Source organism: Ursus maritimus, unplaced genomic scaffold, assembly GCF_017311325.1.
Source record: "Ursus maritimus isolate PB19 unplaced genomic scaffold, ASM1731132v1 scaffold_11, whole genome shotgun sequence".
Classification (NCBI taxonomy): Eukaryota; Metazoa; Chordata; class Mammalia; order Carnivora; family Ursidae; genus Ursus; species Ursus maritimus.
The window spans coordinates 14,578,966-14,602,923 of NW_024423453.1; the positions used below are offsets into that span (position 1 = coordinate 14,578,966).

Genomic DNA, 23,958 nt, shown 5'->3' on the forward strand with positions numbered 1-23,958 from the left:
TGACTCTCCAGGTTTTATCTGGTTCTCTGGGATTCTGCATATAAGTTCTTAACTAGCTAACAGCAAGAACGTTTTGTCCACAGAGGCCCATCCTCTATATTATTACCCATCAGTATTACTAAACCGTGGCATGGTATTCTGGCTCAACTTGCATCACATCACACCACCAAATACCCGACTACACCTGCTGAACTGTTCAAAGACTGAGAAGCAAACATGGACCCAGCATGAGTGGGAGAGAAAGACGGATGGGACTGAGACTTTTGTGATCTCACAATACATGCAAAGTTTAGGAATGAATGACTCCACTGGCAATGTCAGGAGGACACCAAGTTTTAAGATCTTACCAGGCCAGTTTCTAAATAAAAACTTCCTACAGGCGACGCAAAAGGATGCCTTGGAAAAGGAAGGGAAGACCCACTGCAAACAGAGCAGAGGTATTTGGAGAATTTAAGCAGACACCGGATTCACCAGCAGCCACTCTGGAATACCGGAATGATAGGCTGGGCAAGGAAAAAGTACAATCTGTGTAGTATTCTACAGGTGCCAAAACTTAAAGGCATGTGTGTGCAGGAAGCATAAAGACCCAGAGCCTAGAGAAGAGGTATTTGAACTGTGCCTTGAAATACTGAAGAAAGTATTATAGAAAAAGAAGCTCTTGGAGATTTAAAAACGAAGGACGATTGAGAGTTTTAGCCACAGTACATGAATGGATTTTGGTCTTAGGGCAAGTTTGAGCAGGAACACACTGGAAGGAAATAGACCTCAAGCTCCAAATCACCTGGAAAAAAGTAGACAAACAGACTGTTCTACAGAATAGATGACAATACAGACAACTGGGCTCATGCCACTAAACTATCCACGGGAAGCATTTACAATCAGGCACTGGTTTCCAACCTCAAGCTCTATGATTGGCCTCAGGGCCAAGAAATAAATCTTCTACCAGCGTGCTTAATTCTAAAAGAAAAGCAAAAATCTGAGGTTACCAACAAGTCTTAAGGACAGGCGAGACTGAGTCTCTTCAGACCTGAATCTCAAATTCTGGAGGCCAACACAGAACGAGGCTGAGGTGCTGGTGAATTCTCTGAAGCAGTGGGCGTCAATAAATTTCCAACCTGTACTTTTGGAGGGAGAGGAGGAGCTTGCAGTAAACACCAGCAATTGACCCCATTAGATCCCTTCAAATCCTGTCCCAAACTCACAGGGACTCATACACACCGGTAGGCTCATTCCTGACTGGTGCCTCCAAGTTCTTTGGCATGAAATGGCCACCTCGGGGTTCCTGGCCGAGATCCACCAAAACTGTTGGCACCGGAAGCCAAGTGCAAATAGAGACTGAGGAAGAGCTCTGCCACGTGCTCTCTCGCAGGACACCATTTTCCAGGCTAGCCTAAGGATCCGGTTCATGTCCCATAACCACACATACACTAGGTTAACTATTGGCTTGAGAAGGACAACCTGTTTGAGAACTGCAGGTGGTTAACTTTGTAACTATGGGCCAAATTAGAAATGACCTAAATAACCAGTCCCAAAGTACCCACCAGAGAGGGGAAGCTCCCTACCTCCATCTGAGAGGACTCAAAGGGCTTCATGAGGGGAAGACTGCAGGAGGACCAGTTATTCTCCTTTCTCTCTGCTCCTTCTGAGACCAACACCTCCAAAACTAAATAACACAAATGGACTTCACTAGTATAACTCAAGGCTGGGAAAAAGCTCATCCAGTTAACTTAAAAAGTAACAGTATTAAAGCTAGCAGGCAGCAAACTTGGAGAACTCAAAAGGTGTTGATTGTGTTTCAAATGTTTCCCCCAAAAGGCGAACCACTGAGAGAGGTTTCCCTGTCCTGCACCCTGCCCCCTGTCCTGCACCCCTGCCCTGGGCAGGTGTTCCCCTGTCCTGCACCCCCACCCCAGCAAAGACTGGCTAAAAATCCAAACTGAAAACCAGACTACGAGGAGGAAGGACTAGAGGAAGGAGTAGAAGGACACATGAACTAAGGGGTTAAAAGGATCAAAGGGCTTAATTGAAAAGAGCAGGCTCATCAAGGGGCGATTGTTCATCAACTCTCTTCCGAGTTGCATAAAAAGTACAAATATTACTTGTTCAAAACCCGGATATTAACTAAGAAGTAAAATAAAATAGAGAATAGCAATCACTAAGTGCATGTAACATTACCTGAACCTACAACGTACAACATCGATCGTTCTTTGGGCACCGGTGTGTGAAAACAAGCACTCATGTAAAGACATTAAAGACCCATGGGAATAAGTCATATAAAACCAGATGATCCACTGCTGCACTGTCAGCTCCAGAACAGTTCAGAAGCAGCCTGCTTATGTTTCCTATAGGCAAGTCTTTCTTTCGAAATAAAAATCACGATCATTATCTGCTTCACAGTGCCTCAAAACCAGCTGTGCAAAACATTAACCCATCACACTAAAAAAAAAAAAAAAAAAAATTAGCTGCTGAGAAAATTAAGACCGTACAGAAAAATAGTGAAAGCCACTGAAAATATGTTCCCGCTCACAAACATAAACAACTAAAGCAGCACGTTAAATTAGGCAAATCAGTAACATCTTCCACTTCTAGCGAGGACTGTATTATGAATTTCCGTTTTCCATCACCTGCACTGTAGAAACCTTTCAAGAATCTCTTCCTCACACACGGTTCCCCACCACCGGCAGTTTCAGCAATATGGATAATGGTTAAAAATGTATTTTGTTTAGGGCGCCTGGGTGGCTCAGTTCGGTTAAGCATCTGCCTTTGGCTCAGGGTCCTGGGATCAAGCCCTGCATCAGGCTCCCTGCTCGGTGCGGAGCCCGTTTCTCCCTCTGCCTCTGCCGCTCCCCTTGCTTGTGCTCTCTCTCTCTTCCTGTCAAATAAATAAATAAAATCTTTAAAAAAAAATGTATTTTGTTTGCAGATAACACACTGTGATGGCTTTATGTGTCAAGCTGGCTATAGTAGCCAGTTATTGTATTACTCTAAGCGTAGCTGTGAAGGTATTCCGCCGATGTGGTTAACACCTACATCAGCTGTCAGTAAGGAGATGACGGCCAACGCTGCATATGGCCGACCCTCATGCAATCAGTCAACGGCCTTAACTGCCAGCTGAGGCCTGCCAGAGATGTTCTGTCTCAAGACGGCAACGTCCGCTCCTAGTCGAGTTTCCAGCTTGTAAGCCTGCCCTGCAGATTCCAACTTGCCACCCCACAATCATGTGAGCCAAGTCGTTGAAGTATATACATATATATATATATCTCCATCCTATTGGTTCTGTTGCTCTGCAGACTCGAACTGATAAACACACATTCAGAGACTTTTTATATGTAACTCTCGACCACTTTACTCTTCCCTTTTCTGATTTACTGATCCTGCTTCTCTCAGCCCCACCTACACAGAGCTCAGCTCCCACCCTACTCATGGAACCCACCACACGCAATTCTTGGAACTGACTTTTTTCCAAGTTTTTGCTTCAACAATCCCTATAACTTTACTTCTCTATTTCTATCCCTTAGGCCCTTCTTTTTCTGATGATTAGAAAAGAACAGCAACAAATATACTTGGTATAAACCAGGATGAAAATTCTCAGACAGATGCACATTTGCGTATACAGATCCCTGCATTAGGGAAATTTCAGATTGCAAAAGACTATTTACAAAGTCACATTTTCTTGAAATATAGGTAAGGTACATTTTAAAGTGGTATTTTCATTTCAACAAGGAGCTCAGAACTGTTTCTAAGAAATCAGAACTACAATTGGGAAATAAAAGTTAAAGTATAATTTCATTTACTGAAATTGAATTCTTAATCCAGTACAAGAACACTCTTATTTTAACATCCAAACATCCTTATGCATGGAAAACTCCTTTTCAATGATGAACTTCAGAGCTCTAGAAGAATTATCTAGCAAAATATTTCAACAGTATTTTTTAATGGTAAACTTTCAAGTTACTCAGGTCCCTTAAAACTGAAACATTCCAGCGTTTAAATAGTCAACTGGAAACAATACCTATTAACAGCCTTGTAAATGTACTAAATAGTATAAAGAAAAACATTAAATATTTAAAATAACAATGACATCCTCACCTCCCACATCAACCTGTAATCCATATTTTCATCCAAGTCTTCAGGCATTCTCTTCTCTCCAGCGAACGGTCCAAACTTTTCACCCTGAGTAGTGATGATTACATTGAAAGGGGGTTTAGTGCAATAATCAAGTAATAAAAATAAACTCATTTCTTTTCTGGAAATTTTTTTTCTCCAAACCTTCATGCCCAATGGGTGAGACACATTTAAAGTATTAACTAATTTACACAACACAAAATCTTTACATATTTAAAATCCAACTTAATCTGTTTTTAGCTTGAGAGCCTGAATCCACAATACAGGAGCCAACATAAAAGGGTTAAACTGCATAACATTCAAATTCTGACAAGGCCTCTGGCAAGTAGTCTTAAAATGACAAGCATTGAGTTTTGCCTGACTTGAGAGACAAGCCCACCAGGCAGAAAATCACCTGGTTTCCATAAAAATCATAAATTCATCCCAATTATGAACAAGAAAGAAACAGGTTTGCCATTCTCAGAGGAAGAGCGTTCATAAATAAAGTTTAAATTCCCCTGCCAATCTTTCCAACAGCGAAGGCAGCACACTGTAAACCAGTTTCTCAAAGTGCAGGCTTTAGAGCCCACCTGGCATGAGAATTAACAAGGACATTGGTTTCAAATTCAGAATCCTGGGCTTATTAAAATCAGAAACCCTGGGAGTGGGGCATGGGGACCTGCATTCTGACAAGTTCCCAGCGAGAAGCACAGGTGGCTGGCTCTTGCGGTTACTTGTGAGGCAGGTTCCATTGTTTTCTCAACTAAGGTGACCAAAGCAGAGACTGGAGAGCCAGGGAGAGGGTTGGGTTTGTCCAGCCAGGCCGTCTGTAAACCGTGTGCAGAAGGACACAGAGCCACGTGTGCCTTTGTGAGAGTCCTCCAACCTCCCTGGGCCTAGTCTTCAGGGGAACCCTTCCCTTCCTCAAAGGAAGAAAACTCCATCAACATCTGCAGGGGAACTCCGATAAACATTGTTGGAGGGAAAAACCACCACCAACCAAGGCAATGTTTTGAGGAATACAAATGACTTAATGAACAACAGAAAACCCAACTCCTGGAAATAGCAACATGTTAAACCTTAAAGGAATTACAGCTAACTGACCCAGCCCCTCATTTTACAAATAAAGAGAAGAGGTCCTGAAAAGCTAGAAAAAAACAGCAGTACCCAAAGGCCTATTCCTTAATGTTAATTTAGGGACAAAAAATAGCTACAGAGGGTCCTCGGATCGAGATTATCACCCTAAATAACCCAGGCACAAGCACATCAAAGAAACAGGAAGACTGCTCTTTATAATAGCATAGAGTTCTTGACACAAAGTTTAGCAAGCGAATTGCAGAGGCTAGAAGCCAGCTCTGCCTCCTCTACCCGTCATGCCTCACTAGCCACTTCACTTCTCAGGCAGCTACCACGGCCCCGAAGATGCCTTCCTTGAAAAAGTAATCATTTTTTCACCTCAACATGGGACCTTACCAGTATTTAATGGCAGTTAAGAAAAGCTGTACAAGAAATGAAAGAAATGAAGCGCCTGGGTGGCCCAGTTGGCTGAAGCATCGTACTCTCCATTTAGGCTCAGGTCATGATCCCAGGGTGGTAAGATAGAGCCCTGGGTCAGGCTCCACCCTCAGAGTGAAGTCAGCTTGAGATTCTTTCCCTCTCCCTCCCCACACTGTTTGTCCCCTCCCCCCCCACCTGTGCATGCACTCTCTCTCACTAAATAAATAAATAAATAAATAAATAAAATCTTTTTTAAAAAAAGAAATGAAAGAAGAGGGGAGGGTAATTAATATATACTGAACTACTGTGGGTCACACTCCAAATAACCCTATGTGAGAATTTCCCCATTTAACAATGAAGGACACGGAGAATCAAACAGTTTAAATAACTTGCTCGATTAGGGTCAACCACCCAGCAAAGATTAGAGAAGAGCTTAGGAAGCAGTGGTCTATTCTGCTCAGGCACGGTCTGCTTCACCATGCCACCCACCACTCAAAACCCTCACGACTGTATGACCCAGTGCCCAGGCAGCTCACCCCTCTCTTCTCACTTCCCATCGACTACAACCTTTAGCAACTCTGTGGGCCACGCCTTGCTCATAGTAGTCACTCAACACACGGACTCTTGAACTGAGTGAAGAAACTGATGGACCGCTGTTAAAGCCAATCTGGAAGGCAGACCAAAAAATAAGGTGTGTTTTTGGTAATAAATTTGAGGATTTGGTACTAATGCATGTAGTTCATCTTTTCATAGCCACATATTTAGTGTTTATCAGTCACTGCAGGAGGTAGTAATCTAAGTACACACTTTCCAATGCAACTGATCTACCCATGCCGGTAGTTTGTCTCTGCAGTACAAACTGGGAGGGGGAGAAAATGAATCAATCAATCCAGCAGTGTTCAAAGGACTGAAGAGGAGGGATGGAAACCCATATAAATGCACTGGAATCAGTTGAAAAGACTGCTTGGTTGCAATGTCTAGTGAGATTATTAAAAGAATTACAGATTTGAAAATTCAAAATAAGAATCAGGACTCAGATTTTAAAGCCTCACTAGTAAGAGTGAGCAAGCACTCTATCATAAACTCAAAATACCAAACTAGAATAAGATAGCTTTCAACTTTTTTCTTCAACCCACAGTAAGAAATAAAGTTTGCATCTCAGCTTGGCATATTCACATGTACACATAGAAACACACACATAAAACTAAACTATAAATTTCTTGAAACAGTACTACCCTTACTCTGTACAACACAAGCCTATATTTTATACACTACTTCACTTAACTTTTTTAAAAATACTAGTTCTGACCCCATAAGTTAATTTCACAACTCAGTGATGGCTTCCCATCTAGTTTGAAAAACACTGACATAAAAACATACACGGGGAAGGCAAATTTATTAGGTATGCCAGTGAGTATATTAGCATGATCTGATCAACTAGACTTGAGATTCTGTAGCTGCAAGATTACAAAAATGTTAATAGCCAACTCTTCATTATCCTTAGCACATATGGTATGAAACAGTGCAGATAATTAAAACAATTTATATTTGACTTTAGATGAAGATTTTGTACTTACCAGACTCACTCTCACTCTGAAGCCTTCCCCTAAGGAGCCTACCACCTGCTATCCACCCCTTCTCTAACCTCTTGTTCGTCGTACTTTCTTCTAATTGTAATTTTATTGCAAATTCTGCTTTATTCACCAACCCTTTCCCATGGGAATTCTAACCTAAGATTAAGCTTCTTCTACCTCAGTGGGCTTCAAACCTGCTTGGTTAACACACTTGTGAAAGGAAGGTTTGGGGTACACACCCCATATATATGTGATTACTTTTCTTTTAGTTGAACCATATGAAATTACCAATATTTGATCATTTTCAACCTACAAAATGAACATTTTTCATATGATTCATTATAATAAAAATTATATATACATATGCATTAGCATAATTAACACCTAAGGTGAGGTTTACAACTAATGACAGGAAGAAAACCAATATTTCAAACTATCTTCTTGAAAATTTCAAAATTTTTTGGCTGACATCATTGGTTTTACTCTCTGTGATTAAGCTGCTGAAGCTCTCCTATTAGCAGCAGGAAAACCGTCAGCTGTACTATTTCCTTGATGTTCGTGTGTGCCTACATTATTGACGCTACCTTCATTGCAAGAATTTTCCTAGAATTCTTTACGTCAAGTTATCTAAGGGGTCACTACATCAAATGCTTACATGGTCAGGCAGGAAAGCAGCACGACATCCGTCATCCAACAACAAACATGTAAAGGACACATTAGGGAGGGACTGAGAGGCAAGCTGGAAGGGCAGGCCCACTTAAGCTTTTCTACTGAAGTTGAAGTTGGTATATCACAATGGGGACCTCATGTTGCTAGATATCTGCAAATATTTCAGAGAAGCTGACAACTCAAATGTGTACATGAAATCACTACTTGTCTCTGTTGGCGATGAATTCCAAGCTTTCAAAACTCTGCGGGTCAAATAAAGTGTGACTTCAAGACAAACTCAACCTGTAGACAGCAAACCGTTCAAGGCAAACTCACCTCTCGGACTGGCCCAATGCCCGGCCCACAATGGTGCTTCTCTGCTATTTCTAAACAAGCAAATAATTAATCTATTCAATTGGCCACCCACTGGACCAGACAATAACTTTCAATGAACAAAAAATGAATGATTATAAACATGGCCCATTTTCTCTCATTTCGCTTAATATTAGCCAAAAGTTGAAAGCAAGATTTACCACAGATCTCTCTCTTAGAACAGTGGGGAAAGCACTAGCTGAGGCTTCAAGACATCTGGATCCTGGGGCACCTGGGTGGTGCAGTCCTTAAGCGTCTGCCTTCGGCTCAGGGCCGTTCCGGGATCGAGCCCCACATCAGGCTCCTCCGCTGGGAGCCTGTTTCTTCCTCTCCCACTCGCCCTGCTTGTGTTCCCTCTCTCGCTGGCTGTCTCTCTCTGGTCTAATAAATAAATACATAAATCTTTAAAAAAAAAAAAAAAAAAAGAAGAGAGATCTGGATCCTAATCCCTGCTCTGCCCTTGATTAGCTGTGACACAGCAGGATGTCACAAACTTCGGAGCCTTAGTTTCCTCACCTATAAAACTTAGGGATTTGGAGTACCTGATTTCTAAGATTCCTGCCAGCTCTTAAATTCTGTTAGAAAGAGCTTCCACAGGCCCATTTTGGAACAATTTGAGAATCAAAGAGAACAAAACAGTAAGTGACTGAAACACATTAACACATAAACACATTAATTCTTAATGATTGTCCGAGAAGGAGAAAAAAATTTAAACCTCATTTGCCATCATTGGAGGGTAACAACTTGTTAAAATTAGTAGAGGGAAAGGGGCGCCAGGTAGCAGTTGGTTGAGCACCTGTCTTGGGCTCAGGTCAGGATCCCAGGGCCCTGGGATGGAGTTCCACCCTGGGTTCCCTGCTCAGTGGAGAGCATGTTTCTTCCTCTCCCTCAGCCCATTCCCAACCCCATGCTCTCTCTCTCTCAAATAAATAAACTTTTTTTTTTTTTAAGATTTTATTTATTTATTTGACAGAGAGACAGCCAGTGAGAGGGGGAACACAAGCAGGGGGAGTGGGAGAGGAAGAAGCAGGCTCCCAGATGATGAGCCTGACGTGGGGCTCGATCCCAGAACAGTGGGATCACGCCCTGACCCAAAGGCAGACGCTTAACGACTGAGCCACCCAGGCGCCCCAATAAATAAAATATTTTTAAAAAATTCAGTAGAGGGAAAGAACTACCATTTTGCCCTACCTTTTCAATAATACCCTAGATCAAGAGAACCAGACAACAACCAATAGAGGGAAAGCTCTTCTTTACAGAGGAATGCTAATTTATAATAAAGAAGCACTACTTATTTGAATGAAATAACCATTTTGAAATCCCTAAAAATGTAACTGATTCAGGCAAGGGTCATCAATGGATGTTAAGACCATTAGGTAAAAGGCTGATAGTGAAATAGATATTCATCTAGTATCAGCTCACAGATTACTGCTTTAAGCACAAGTTCCCTTTTAAATGGAAAAATCAGGTTACCCCAGTGTTGGCATTACTAACAGTGGGGAAAACCAGACATTATATACCCCTGCTATAATGTAGTCTGAGGTAAACCATTCCAGCCCCTCATTCCCCAGTGTCTGTCATAGGAACGTGAGAGGGGTGTTTGCAGAACTCTCCAGCCACCTCCACGGGCAAAAGGGCGAGTGAACACGCGCAGACCTCTTCCCCCTTGTCCTGTCTCTCCCCAGCACCTGGGGAGACCCGTGCTACCTAGAAAGAGAGCGCAGGGATAAAACACCTATGAGAGGGAAGTGGATGCTTCCTGCGATGCCCACAGCTCACACTGCACTCTTTACTGCAATGTAAAAAGTATCCTGAGGGTAGGAAGAAGTGTTTAGTATACAATGTCAGTGCATTAAAAAAAAAAAAAATAGTAAAATAATCTATACCTAACTTCCAGATTTGAAGAAATATAGAAGATAGAGAAACACATTAAATAAAGCCCTGGGAAAACAATCAGATAAATCCAGATTGTGAGATACTCCACAATTAGCCTGATCTCCTCAGAAAGTCAGTTATTAAGGGGAACAGGAAAAGGGAGACCGTGAACAGATTTGATAGATATAACCAAATGTAATAGGTGGTCTCTGATTTGCTCCTGGTTCAAAAAACAAACAGCTATAAAAACATTTTGGAGGCAACTGGAGTAATTTGAATATGGGCTGGAATTAGAAGACGTTAGGAAATTACTGTTATTTTTGTTGGATGTTAAAATGATATTATGGCTATTTAGGGGAATGTCCTCATACAGAAATACTGAGGGAAAATTTGTCATAATGTCTACAATTTACTTCGAACTGGCTCAGCGAATAAAAAAATTTATACATATAAATGAAATAAATTATATTGAAGTAAATCAGTCTGCAGTTGAATCATTCATATGTGAAATAATGATCATTTTTCACAGAAGGAGTCTAAGGGCCCACTTAGAACGTAATTATATTTCAATGTTAAACTACGGTCCATGTGCTGCTCTCGAAGTACAATTAGGCCTTCAACAAAGTGTGTTTCTAAAAAGTTCAGTATGAAAAATATCCAATCTTCTTTCCCTACTATTACTGTTGGGGCAGAGATAAATTGCCTCATTATATGCTATATCCATACTCCTCAGTACTGGAATGCTGACCTTGTTGAGAGTAATAATGCACGTAGGTAGAAAAACATTTACCAGCTTCCCACTTAAATAGGGAAGAGAGCTAACAACATGCAAGCAGAAATCATTATATGAACCTACCACAAAGGCTCTCAACAGGAGGACTACGTCAGCTGGCAAGTACATCCTAGGGCTTTGGTTATTTCCTCCTTCTCCCCACCCGGAATAAAAGCATGAGAGCTGGAGCTAAAGCAGCCATCTGGAGGCCAAGAGAATGCAGACTTCCACCCCAACATCTTAAGCCACTGAACTGATAGCAGTAAATGCCTATATGCCAACTTCTTATTATAGGGAGAACATAATCCCCAAGGTTTAGATTACTGGAGTTGTCTCTATTACTCTCAGCTGAGATAGCAAATGTCAAGGAAAAGAAATGCACTAGTGCCCAAGACATTACAGAATCATTCTGTATGAAAGGAGTCCCTTATAAAATAAATATGAAATGGGAAATGCAGGAGAATTGTGAGGAAGAAGAGATGCTGGGTATATGGATATAGCACCTTCCTGTTAACCCCAACCCTAAGTCACTTGCTTCTCTTGAGCAAAACAACTGCTACTAGTGTGTACGGCAAACCGAACGTAAGTGAAGCCTTAGGTTTTGGCAAAGAACAAGTGTGAAGCATTTTCTCCAGTGGACTAAGTAATAAACTGGAAAATAGCAGAAGAGCCAGTACTGAGGACTGGAAACTAAGGAAGGCAGAGAACATTTTGAAAGTCAGAGATGGGGGAGGGGGCCACAGCCCACAGTCTTTTCCATGCTTGGAGTCCAGGAAAGTACAAGGAGACCAGACAGCCCAGACAGCTGAGGAACAGTCTTGGGCTTCGATAAAACAACCAAGGCAGATTGCCTATATACAAAGGGGCCCAGCCACCTGAGAGAGAAAGATCAGGCAGAAAAATGAGAACCATACTCTGTAAAATAGAACTTCTACAGGAGACAGAATACTTTAATTAAAAGGAATACCTCAATTGCATAAGGAAATTTAGAGATTCAAGTAGAGCCCTCAAACACACACACACACACACACACACACACACACACACACGCACTCACAAACACACACTCTTTTAAGAGGGCGGGGGGTGGGGGGGAAGCATGATTTCCCAACTGAATATTTTTAGAGAATGAGCTGAAAGAGAAATAGACTAACGTGAAAATCACTTAGCCAGTCAGGAAGTCCTTTGCAGTCAGGTGGAAGGAGAGCTACTTGATGATATACACAGATTCAGGGAGAATATGTCCACATGATGATGAGAAAAAGAATCACAGACAGTCACTAACTAAAAGGAATCAGAACAGGGGACAGAAGATGGCAAATGAAAATGAGTAGCTGGTGTATATACACACAAAATTAATGACAAGTAATAGGGTGTGTAGACTACATAGGGTAACTAACAACTCTTGAAACAAGAGGGACACACTTTAAAAAGAAATTCTATTAAGTAACACACCATTTCATGGAACTTAAGGATTGTTGGGGAAAGCCAGCAGGAAGGCAAAAGCATCCCAAAAGTTGCACAGCATGGTGTGGCAGCAGGGGAGGGAAGGAGAAGAGGGAAGAAGGAAGGAAATGGAACATCTTATAGAAGAAATTGTGTGTTTTTGTGGGAAAATAGTTGAGCTCTAGCTATCGGATAAAATGACACCCATTTGATTATGAAAGCGGGAAAGAGTAAGTAAATCACTAAAGAAAAAGAGTAGAACTAACAAAGTGATCAGAGGGGAGAAAAGAATGAACAGTGACTTGAACAGACAGCAAAATAAGGAAAATTTAAAAATAAGTCACAATATAAAATAAGTAATAAGCATAAAGAAAGATGACAAGAATGAAATCAGCTATATCAGGCATTACACTACATAAGAAGGTCAAGTTAAATTCTCTTATTAAATGAGAGACTGTAATACCACATTAGGAAATATAATCTAGCTACATGATTATAAAATATAAAAGAAAATGATAAAGAGTGAATTTACATGAGTAGACAGAGATACACAGAAAGGCAATAGTGTCAACATCAAACAAGAATTAAGTTAATTGCTGAATGCACTAAACAAAATAAGGCAGAGCATTATATAGTAATAAAAAATATATTTATGAAGATGATATAAGAGTGAGAAAACAGAAGTATAAAAATACTAAATATGCCCAAACTTTCAGTTATACAATAAGTCATGAAGATAGAAAGTACAGCATGGGGAATACAGTCAATAATATTGTATGGTGACTGACAGTGACTACACTTATTGTGGTGAGTACTGAGTAATGTACAGAATTGTTGAATCAACATGTTGTATACCTAAAACTAATATAACATTGTATGCTACTTATATTTCAATAAAAAGTGCTTAAAATAGCCAGTTTTAGGCTATCTATATTTTATCAAAATAATTAAAAAATTAACAAACTTTTCACCAAAAAAATATATATGTATTATATACATAATACATATGTATATTATATATGCATGAAGAACTAAAGTGGGTGATTTTTTTTTCAAAGATTTTATTTATTTATTTGACAGAGAGAGAGACAGCCAGCGAGAGAGGACACACAAGCAGGGGAAGCGGGAGAAGAAGAAGCAGGCTCCCATCGAAGGAGCCTGATGCGGGGCTCGAACCCAGAAGACCGGGATCACGCCCTAAGCCGAAGGCAGACACTTAACGACTGAGCCACCCAGGCGCCCCGTAAAGTGGGTGATTAATTTATTAAGTAATAAAAATAATAAGTGGAGTCTTTTGGGTTTTCTACATTCAAAGGGCCACATGCACCCCAATATTTATAGCACCCTTATCAACAATAGCCAAACTATGGAAAAAGCCCAAATTTCCATTGACTGATGAATGGATAAAGAAGATGTGGTACAGACCATTACTCCATCATCAAAAAGAACAAAGTCTTGCCATTTGCAACAACATGGATGGAACTAGAAGGTATTACGCTTAGCAAAATAAGTCAGAGAAAGACAAATACCATATGATTTCGCTCATGTGAAATTTAAGAAACAAAACAGATGAACATAGGGGAAAGGAAAAAAAAGAGAGAGAAGCAAACCATAAAAGACTCTTAACTATGGAGAACAAACTGAGGGCTGATGGAGGGAGGTGGGCAGCGGAGAGGCTAAATGGGTGATGGGTGTTAAGGAGGGCACGTGTGTTCAGCACTGGGTATAAGTGATGAATTACTAAATTCTATACCTGAAACCACTTTTACCATATGTTAACTAGAATTCAAATAAAAATTTGAAATGAAATAAAACAAAATAAAAATAAATGTAAGAATATTTTTTTAAATGCCATTAATTTTAGGGGCGCCTGGGTGGCACAGCTGGGTAAGCCTCCAACTCTTGATTTTGGCTCAGGTCATAATCTCAGGGTCATGGGATCGAGGCCCATGTTGGTCCCCATGCTCAGTGCAGAGTCTGCCTGAAGTTCTCTCTCCCTCTCCCTCTGTCCCTCCAGCTCATGCTTTCTCTCTCAAAAAAAAAAAAATAAATAAATCTTTAAAAAAAATAAAAATAAGTGCCGTTAATTTTAAAACTTTTTAAGTTAAATATCCACCAAAAATTTAAAAAGAGTATCACTCCTACCCTAATAATACAAAAGGCCAACAAACTACAAAACCATAACTTTTCTTGAGGAGAGCACTAGCTTACCTGTGGCAGATGACAGAAGGAACAGCGGCCAGCCACCAGGGAAGCAGGTAAGAAATCAACTAACATATTAGTGGTCTGCCAAAGGATGCGTGTGAGACAGCCTGCATGTATAGAGCCCGTGGAAGCCCCAGACCTAAGGGGAGTTCACACACACTGGCAGACTCTTCTCCAAGGAAGAGTCTCCCATACAAGAAAGACTGGGACACAGACAGGAGAACAGAGAGACTCCTCGGTGTTGCAGGCATGCAAGAGGGGAACAGCAGCTCCTGCAAGAATGGCACAATACCCCACACCTCCTGCCCTGACCTTTCTTCCAAATGAGGAGAAGTCTTGAGCCACTGCCAGAAAAGTAGCACACTGTCATCCCCAGAACACGAATAAAGATCCACTGCTGCTAGAAGAAAGTTAGGAAGTAATACAGGCTCAGGAACATACACCATAACCATAAGAGGATTTCTACCATTGGGTAAGGAATAGGAACCCTCTCCCGGGTTTTATTTTATATTATAAAAATATACAAATATATCTCACCTCCTCTCTGACATCCCTCTCTGTTGTCTAACAGAAACTTCAAAATCAACTTGCCTTCCTCTGAGTTCCTAATCCTCCCCTTTCAAGCCTGCTCCACCCACAATCTATCCCAATCTCAGTTGTTGACGACAGACAAGCCAGGCCTTCCAACTTCTCAGGCTAAAATCCTTGGACTCACCGTCGATTCTTCCCTTTCTCTCCTCCATACTCATCAGCATATTCTGTCACTGACATCTTCAAACTAAACTCGCCACACTGCCACCATCTTGGTCTAAGCCACCATCTCTTAGCTGGATCTCTCTGCTGGATCATTGCAACAGAATCCTAACAAGTCTTCCAGGTTACACACCTGCCTGGCGGCCGACCCTTGATAAACTCAAGTCAGATCATGTCACTCCTATGCTCAAAACCCTGCAGCGGCTCCCTGTTTCACTCAAAGGAACGTCGACACCTTTACAATGGCCTGAAAGAAAGAAATGTGGCTCTTAGTACACTTCCCTTCACTAACTCTCTGACCTCCTCCCCTACTCGGCCACTGCTCACTCCCTTCCAACCTCATTGGCCTCCTTGTCCTGGGACAGCAAACAAACTCCGGTCTTAGAGCCTTCGCTCTAGCTGCTGCCTAGAATGCTTTTCCTCTAGAAGTCAACTTTCCTCCCATCCTGTAAGTCACAACCCAAACCTCCCTTGCTTAGTGAGGACTCACTGGACCACCTATTTATAATAACATCCCCACACCCGTGTCCCCGCACTCTGCCAAATCTTCCATACCTGGCTCTACTTTTTCTTTTTTCCGAAGCACTTATCACATTGTAAGGTAGTGTAAAATTTATCTAATATGTCCACTGTTTAGCTTCTGTCTCTTCTCAGTAAAACACAAGCTCCACAAGAGCCATAATTTCTCTTTTGCTTGCTACTGTAGTCATAATGGCCAGTACAGATTTTGGTCATGAAGATAAATCTTGAATAACTGTGTAAAACACGATCTGAATAAATGGAAGTTGTGGTATGCTGACAGCATAAAATATATTCAGTCATTAAAAATAATAAACTACAGCCAAAGTAGATGATTTGAAGGGATTCCCATAAGATACCATTAAATGAGAAATGCTTGATGATGAAATGAGTTTACTCTTCTCTCATTTTTGTAAAATAATATTTTAAAAGTGTGTGAGTGGATGTGTGCCCGTATTATGTTATATGAGCATGGACACAGCACTTATCAGTAGAGAGAAAAAAAATTTCTTTTTTCAGTGAGAAGGATATATGGGATGATCTGAGTTCAAATTCTGTTTAATCCACTTATTACTGACATAACCTTCCTCAAAATCAATCCCCTCATCTATAAAACAAGGATAATAATGGCCACCGTGTAGGCTTGTTGTAGGATTTCCATGTGAACTGTGGGACGCATTCAGTGACTGTGGTCTCAGTCATTCACCCTTCTGTCACTAGCAACTAGCCCAGTGCCTAACGACTTCAGATGCTCAATAAATATTTGTTGAAAAAATTAACTGTCATTATTATTATCACACACAAATAAGCAAAATATGAAGCTTCTGAGAAAACCTCAGTTTAAGTGGATTAGTTATACATTTTAAAATCTATAATAACACCAGGAAATACAAAGCTGCATTGAGTCACTATCCTACAGGGTAAATGTGTAAACATAAAAAAGAGATAGCACATATGGCAGGCATCCTGGTGATGATTTTCCCACTGATTATGTTTCCAGATTAGTTATCATCAGCCACCAGGAAATCTAAGCAAACGTTCACTGGCAGAATTTCAGCCCTAGCATAAAGATCCATTGTTTCTTCACCAGATTCACCTTCCAAGCTGATCAACAAAACACTTTATTCAACAAAATCCAGTCCCCTTATATTAACATCTATGCATGGTGATTTTTCCTCTATGTTTTTACTTAATTTTCTTTACAGGGTACCTCTTTCCCACATGTTTTTCTAACCCTATACAACTTGCTCCCCTCCCCTCCCCCCCCCCGCTTATTTTCTTTTCATAAACTCAGATTTGAACCTTTCTTTCAGGTATTTTTCACTTGGGATTTGACCTCACTAAATGTCTTTACTGCAAATTCCTCAAAGAGAACCAAGGCGCTCGCCTTGATTTGAAAGAGAGGGAGCTGGCATTATGGAAGAAAGGAGCTTGAGAGGTAGCTGTTAGCTGCAAGGCCCCACGTGAAGTTTTTCTGGGCTTCGGTGTCATCATTTGTAAAACAAAAATGGGTAAATTCCATTACTTCCGAAGTTCTTTTTCTACTTCTATAAATATACCTGTTCCTCCCCGTTATAAGGGAACCACTCATCCAGGTTTTATTGCATGAATGAGAACTCTGAAGATCTTCTCCAGAATCAATACTGAAAACGAGGCAGAATATTCATCAACGTGGTAGCTTTGCAATGGGTACTTTTTATCAGGACCAGTATGTGGGGAAGGACTCACCCGTTAGTCATCGTAAAATGTTCCACATACTCTAGGCAAGGAAGAATTATACTTTGGAGCCCAGGTAGGATAATAATGGCCCACCAAAAATGTTCACATCCTCATCCCCAGAATCTGTATGTTACCTTACCTGATAAAAAGAGAATGCGCAGATGTAATTACGTTAAGGATCTTGAGATGGGGAGATTACCCTGAATTACCTGGGTTGGGCCAATCTAACCACTAGGGTCCTTACAAGAGAAGCCAGAAGCGTCAGAGTCAGAGAAGGAAATGCGACCACAAAAGCAGAGGTCAGAATGATATGGGGTAAAGGAATGAGCACAGGAATGTGGGCAGCCTCTAGAAAACCGCAAAAGACAAGGAGGTAGACTCTAGAGCCTCCAGAAGGAATCAGCTCTGCCCACTCATTTTAGACTTATATTCTCCAGAAGCCACTAAATGTGTGATAATTTTTTACAGTAGTAACAGGAAACTCATACCCCAGCAGTCAATATAGTATGTCCTGAAAAGTAGCTGTGTATAAAATCCCAGTTTATCTGACAAAGTTTGAATTAGGAACCTGCATTTGTCCATGAAAAAGGCAAACTAGATTGGGACACTGCCCTAGGGTTCATGGGCACAGGGTGCCACTTAGCAGCCACCTGGGCAAAAAAGCACAAGGTCGAGAGGGAAGGGAGCCAGGAACAGAGCTACCCCAGCGGGGTCAATTCACTGCAGCTGGTGTATAGACAGGCCTCGGCAATGCTCTTTACTGCTTCTTCTGGAACTGGGGGACCAGAAATCTGGGAGAGACATAATTTTATTTCATTTATATTTAGTTATTTCCTTTTCAGCTTTTCTTCAGCTTTCCTGTTAGTCTTTGGTTCTTTTTAAAAATACAAACCCAGCTCAAGCTTATACAAGTTAAAGGGCTTTTAGATATAAAGGAAAAGAACTACGTATCTGATCAGGTAGTGAAGAATGCCTTTAGCCTGCTAGTGAAGAATGAAATGGAAAGGAAAAAAAATTTAAAGGTCAGCATAAGGGCAACTGCAAAACTTTTGACAAAATATAATGATCCAGCAAGTATGTAATCTGTAAAATGGGGTTAAGAATAAACCTTCGAAGACCGTCGTACAATAAAATGAGAGAACGTACACAAGTGCATAGGAAACAGAAAACCCAGACTGCATTATGGGTGATTGTGTGTGACACTTTCAGGCTGCCAGTCTCCAAGGTGGTGCCTCAGTGGAAGTATTTAAGCAACTTTCTTCGTCTGCAATACGGTCTGTCACAAGGGCTACTAGCCCTTAAAGGACTGCTTCTGTTTTATTCCCAACAATTCTACCTACAAACTGTTCAACTCCACCCAAGTGGATTCAGAGCACAAAATCTGATCAGACTCATAGAAATCGGTATCACGGGTCCACCACTTAGTCTCTGTCACCCAGCCATTACTTGAAGTGTCACACCAACAGATGTGTGAAGTTAAAATGCTCAATACGAAAGATATTTCAACAATAATAATTTGACTAACCCCAAGAAATTCACTCCTCCATAGAGCCCTCTTTGATTCCAGCCTCCCACCGCATTTTCTCATCACTTACTATAATGACAATGGCGGGGTGGGGGGGGGGGTCTCCTCTCCTTCTGAACTCCTGCAGCACCTCTTACCCCACAGCTTCACACCTCATTTGCTTGAATGTCATTGCACCAGTCAGATCGGATGAAAACTATTTCCTTTGCTGTCTCCCTGACCAGACTAAAAACGACTCTAATTCAGCAATTTCATCACCTAATGTAGTGCCCAGCAAAATCAATCCAGATAAACAGGCTGAAATTATTGTGATAATATTCATGATAATTTTTACTTTTTTACTTCTTTACTGCCTATCTCCCCACACAAGAAAACAAGCTCCTTGTGGACGAAGAACACTTCTGTCTTGCTCACTTGTGTACCCCCAGAGCCTAGCATAGCACCTGCCACGTATGAATGGCTAAAGGACTGAAAGTCAGAGGGGAAGAAAAACCAACTGCCTGCAACAGACCCAAAGGGAAGGAAGACTGGTAGTACTGTAGCTCCTGCCTTAACCCTTTCCATAAAATCACAGAATCTGAGAGCTTGGAGGAACCATGCGGTTCACCTGTCCACATTTTGGGTTCCAAGCATAATGTCAACCATCACCATCCACTGATTAATCTCATTGGCCATGAAGGGGAATAATGGTCACGGTATTAAAAAATGCAATGTCTTAAGGTATTTGTTTGCTTAACTTTTTTTGTATGGATATTTCATGTATTACCTCTAAGTAATAATATTAATTTTAATCTGCATTGTACTTTATAATCTAAAATTCCACATCTTCATTGAAGCATTAAACCTGTGCTCATGAGGTAACACACAGGAGACACTTAGAACAGGCTCTGGCACACGGCAGGCAAAAGTGTCCACCTATCCTCGTCATTAGCAAATCGCAATGTGTATAACCATGAAAAAACTCAGGCATCCTTTTTCTACTCAAGGCCCTTCCAACAGTCTCATCCATTCTTTCTCAAAGAACAATTCATGGCTTACACAGAAATAGCTGCCAGAGGACCTTCTCCTCATCTAACCTCTAATTTCCATAATGGGAAGAAAGGAAAGCAGGTCCTTTCCTTTTCACTTTATTGTCACTATGCAGACTTTATACAAAAAGAAAAAAAGGGGGGGGATAGAGAGAGAGGCAGCAGGCCTGCAAACAAAAAAAAAAAAAAAAAAAGATAACTGCCAAGGAAAAACCTAGCAGGGCAAAGGTGGAGCCAGAGCATTGGGTGATTCTGCGCAGGGACCACACTCTAGGAATCACTGCGTGGGGGGAGGGGGGGAAGGGGGGGTGGACGTAAAAAAGGATTAAGGGGACCCATTGTAAAGGAAATCTCAAAGGGACCGGATCAATATAGCAGGAGTGGAGTATCTAAAAGATTCCCCAACTTCAGTACAAGTCTGGATTAGATGCTTTGAATTTGAAATCAATAGATGGCTTGAATTGCAATTGTTTTTTTAAAACGAAATGTTATATGAGAATATGTGTTATAGGGGCGCCTGGGTGGCACAGCGGTTAAGCGCCTGCCTTCGGCTCAGGGCGTGATCCCGGTGTTATGGGATCGAGCCCCACATCAGGCTCCTCTGCTATGAGCCTGCTTCTTCCTCTCCCACTTCCCTGCTTGTGTTCCCTCTCTCACTGGCTGTCTCTATCTCTGTCAAATAAATAAATAAAAAATCTTTAAAAAAAAAAAAAAAGTGTGACAAAAATTTGTAACTTTCAACATATATATATATATATATATATATATATATTACCCGATACATTCTAAAATATATTCCAAGAATATGAAAACTTTAACTTTAAAGCAGGGTCTTTAATTTAACTGCTGAAATACTGTCTTCTCAGGCCCCTTGATCCTTGATTTATGGCCAGCAGACCCATTAAAGGTAACCTGGAAAATATTTAAGAATCGAGAAACTACTGCAAACAGGTAAGGATGCATGGGCATTTAGCTTCACCTGACCACTCAGTTAAAATCTGTTGTTCAGCTTCAGTGTGGTCCTCGGCCTTTGGAAGGCAAAGGAGCTGAAGCCTAATTCTGGGTCATTTCTGGCATCAATGAACCTGTCCATGATCAATGACTTTATGACTGAATATCTTGTGATCATAACTAAATTATATCACTAATAATGTGTCATTTGAATTCAATACAAACATCTGCATATTCACCTGAAATATAGATTAGCATTCTAGATTTCATCTGGATGAAAATCTCTATGGGTTTTACATGTAGAAATTACAAGAGGCAGGAAAAGGTGTCTATTTAGTACTGCAATAATAAACAGAATATGGAGATTTTGGAAGCAGTTCATTCTATACCCAAAAATAATAAAAACCTTCCAAATAAGTACATGGAAAAATAAGTTGGAATTTATAAAAGTATCAAAATAAAGTACATTGGTCAGCTGTTTCTAAAAACCTAAATAGTATTATAAGACAACTAGAATTATGTAATAATTCTAATATTGTATAACTTTTTAATATGTAACTATTAATAACAATAAAATAAGAACTGTGTTTAATTTTTAAGTGATTACACTTAAACCTGAGACCCTCAAAAAAAACCCATTTGGGAATTTTCACATCCTGTGAGAAAAGATTAAATGCAGAATTTCAACTTCTGCCTTGAAAGAATGTTGACTTTGACATTTACCTATTTGGCAAAAACATCTATTCAGTTCAACTCAAATTCAGAAAAAGTGTTTGTTCCTGGTTTTCACCTTTGAGCATTCTTCTAAACCCCCATTTGAAAAAGTAAATATGGGGTTTGCTTCTTCCAGTCTTATCCTAGGAGATTCTTTTAGGTCATGTTGTCAAGGGTGCTTCGGGGCTCCCTTTCCCCCCCTGCTCTTTGGGTGAGAGGTTGGAGGGAGATTTATACCCAGATGAAAGGCATCCTTGTGTCTCTGGGTGCATTCTGTGAACCTCTTGCTAGCATACCTTTGCTAAACAAGCCTGCTCTTGCCCAAACCTCCATTTTTCAAAATCTCTGTTGTAGGGAGAGAGCGGAGGAGGGGGGTGGGGAGGGGGTACCTGGCAGGGATAGATCTGAAAAGAGCATGCGCTTTGGACCCAGAAGCCATGGACTTGAAGCCTAACTCACGAACCTAGCAGGAAATTTAACCATGCAGTACTTCTGTTTTTTCATCTCTTACATGAGGATTACTGTTCTCAAGGGAGTTGTGCTGGTGACGTTACTAATGTAGGTCAAGTTCCAAGTACTGGCTTGGCCGAAAGTATTTGCTCAACAAACGATGGCTCATTACCATGAGCACTTCACCACTGCCTTCGTGATTCCAGATTTTACATATCCTGTGAAACAGCTGTAACACAGGTCTCATCAACTCCAAAGGTCTGGAATTTTCCAGTAATTTCTCCTCCTAAGCCTTTGCTTTCAACATCCAACATTCCAGGCCGTTCCCGCAGGTACACTGCAACGTGCCTGCCTTGCTCATGTGCGTCTAAATTTCTGGGAGGAGAGATCTAGTCACAGAAAATCTTAAGGCAGAGAAAAAAAGATCAGAGATTCTAAGATTATCCAGTTGGCATCTGCCAGGATCCACAAAACCCACTTTGGAAGGAGGGAAAGAACTTCTGCAAGTCTGAATGAGAATCTAAGGCCTGTGTGGAACTGCGCTCCGGGCGCCGCCTCCCAATCCCTGTAGAGAGAGAGAGGCGCTTCTGGCCACATTTCCTCATCCTAAAGGAAGAAAAGCGGCGGCGGGGCTGCGTGCGCGCCTAAGCAGACACCCGCCCACGCGCGGCTCCGCCAACGCAAAGACGCAGCTCACTCCCCGAACTGAGGAAGAGGGAGGCTCCATCCGGACTCACTTCCTGCAGGGGAAAGGAAAGACATCTTGCCGCAGGGCGGCCCGCGGCAGGTCCGCCCCTGGACCGGCCGGTAGCGGAGCGCGCCCCGCGGGCACTTACGTGGCGCAGCCCTCTCGGGAGGCGCGGGCAGGCGAAGGCCGCCCTGGCAGCCCCGGCCTTCCCGCGGGACTCCCGGCCCACCCCGGCTAAGGGCGACGGCAGCGACGCCCGGGGAGCCCCCGCCCGGCAGAGGGGCGACCCCGAGAGGCGCACTGAGCGCCGCAGGAGCAGGGGCGCGCAGGCTGCCGCCGGGTCACCCACCTTTCTCACTCTGCGGGCCGTGTAGAGCCCCATCCCGTCCTGAACCCGAGAGGACTTCAGGGAGAACCTGTCCGGCACGTACATGCCCAGCATTTTCCCGGCCGCGGCCGCCGCCGCCTCGCTCAGCACCAGCGCTCTGCGCCCGGGCGGCGACACATCGAAATTTGGGGTGCTGGGATGGAGGGGAGAGGCCGGCGGGAAAGGAGGAAATGTAGTTTTCCTCCCAGAATCCCCACCTCCCCGCCGATTCCAGGATCCCCCGCGGCTCAGCCCCTCCTAGTCCCGGGTCTGGCTCAGCCCGGAGCCGCCGCGGCCGCTGCTGCCATTGCTGCCGCGGGGGCGCGGGGGGCGCGAGCCGGGGCGCTGCGGTCTCAGAGACGCCGCGCGCTGATTGGCCCGAAGTTGGCGGCTCGGACCCGCGCCGGGCGCGGTGCCGGGAGCGGAGCTGACCTCGGGGCCTCAAACCCAGAGGCCGGCGCGAGGAGAGGACCCGCCTGCTCCCCGCGCCCGGCGCGGCGACTTACTGACCAGCCCTTGTCCAGCTCTGGGTTTTCCCCCGCCGAGCTAGTAGTACTCCAAGTCAGGGAATTTTACTCTTTTTAGATGCAAAACGCAATGACCGTGACACAGCTGGGGGCATCCTCCAAAACAATTTCATGGAATTCCAGACTCTGAAAGTATGCTTATTGCCCGGCTACCGAAAACCAACCCTGCGGACTAGGAACTTTGGGTGCTTCTCACATCTAAGTTAATCGTTTTTTTTTTTTTT

The 23,958-nt window shown here is 42.3% G+C and overlaps 1 protein-coding gene across 2 annotated transcripts in view; it reads right to left on the reverse strand.

The window, feature by feature from the left end:
* PRDM5 (PR/SET domain 5) overlaps positions 1-23,427 on the reverse strand; it is a 193,630-nt gene extending 170,203 nt beyond the window's left edge. For both annotated transcript variants that reach the window (XM_040626276.1, XM_040626278.1), the window contains exons 1-2: positions 23,190-23,427; positions 4,090-4,173 (exon numbers count right to left, since the gene is read on the reverse strand). In XM_040626276.1, coding sequence (XP_040482210.1) covers positions 4,090-4,173; positions 23,190-23,282 — 177 coding nt within the window. In that variant the 5' untranslated portion in view covers positions 23,283-23,427. The remainder of the gene's footprint in view (positions 1-4,089; positions 4,174-23,189) is intronic.
* Positions 23,428-23,958: the final 531 nt, after the last annotated feature.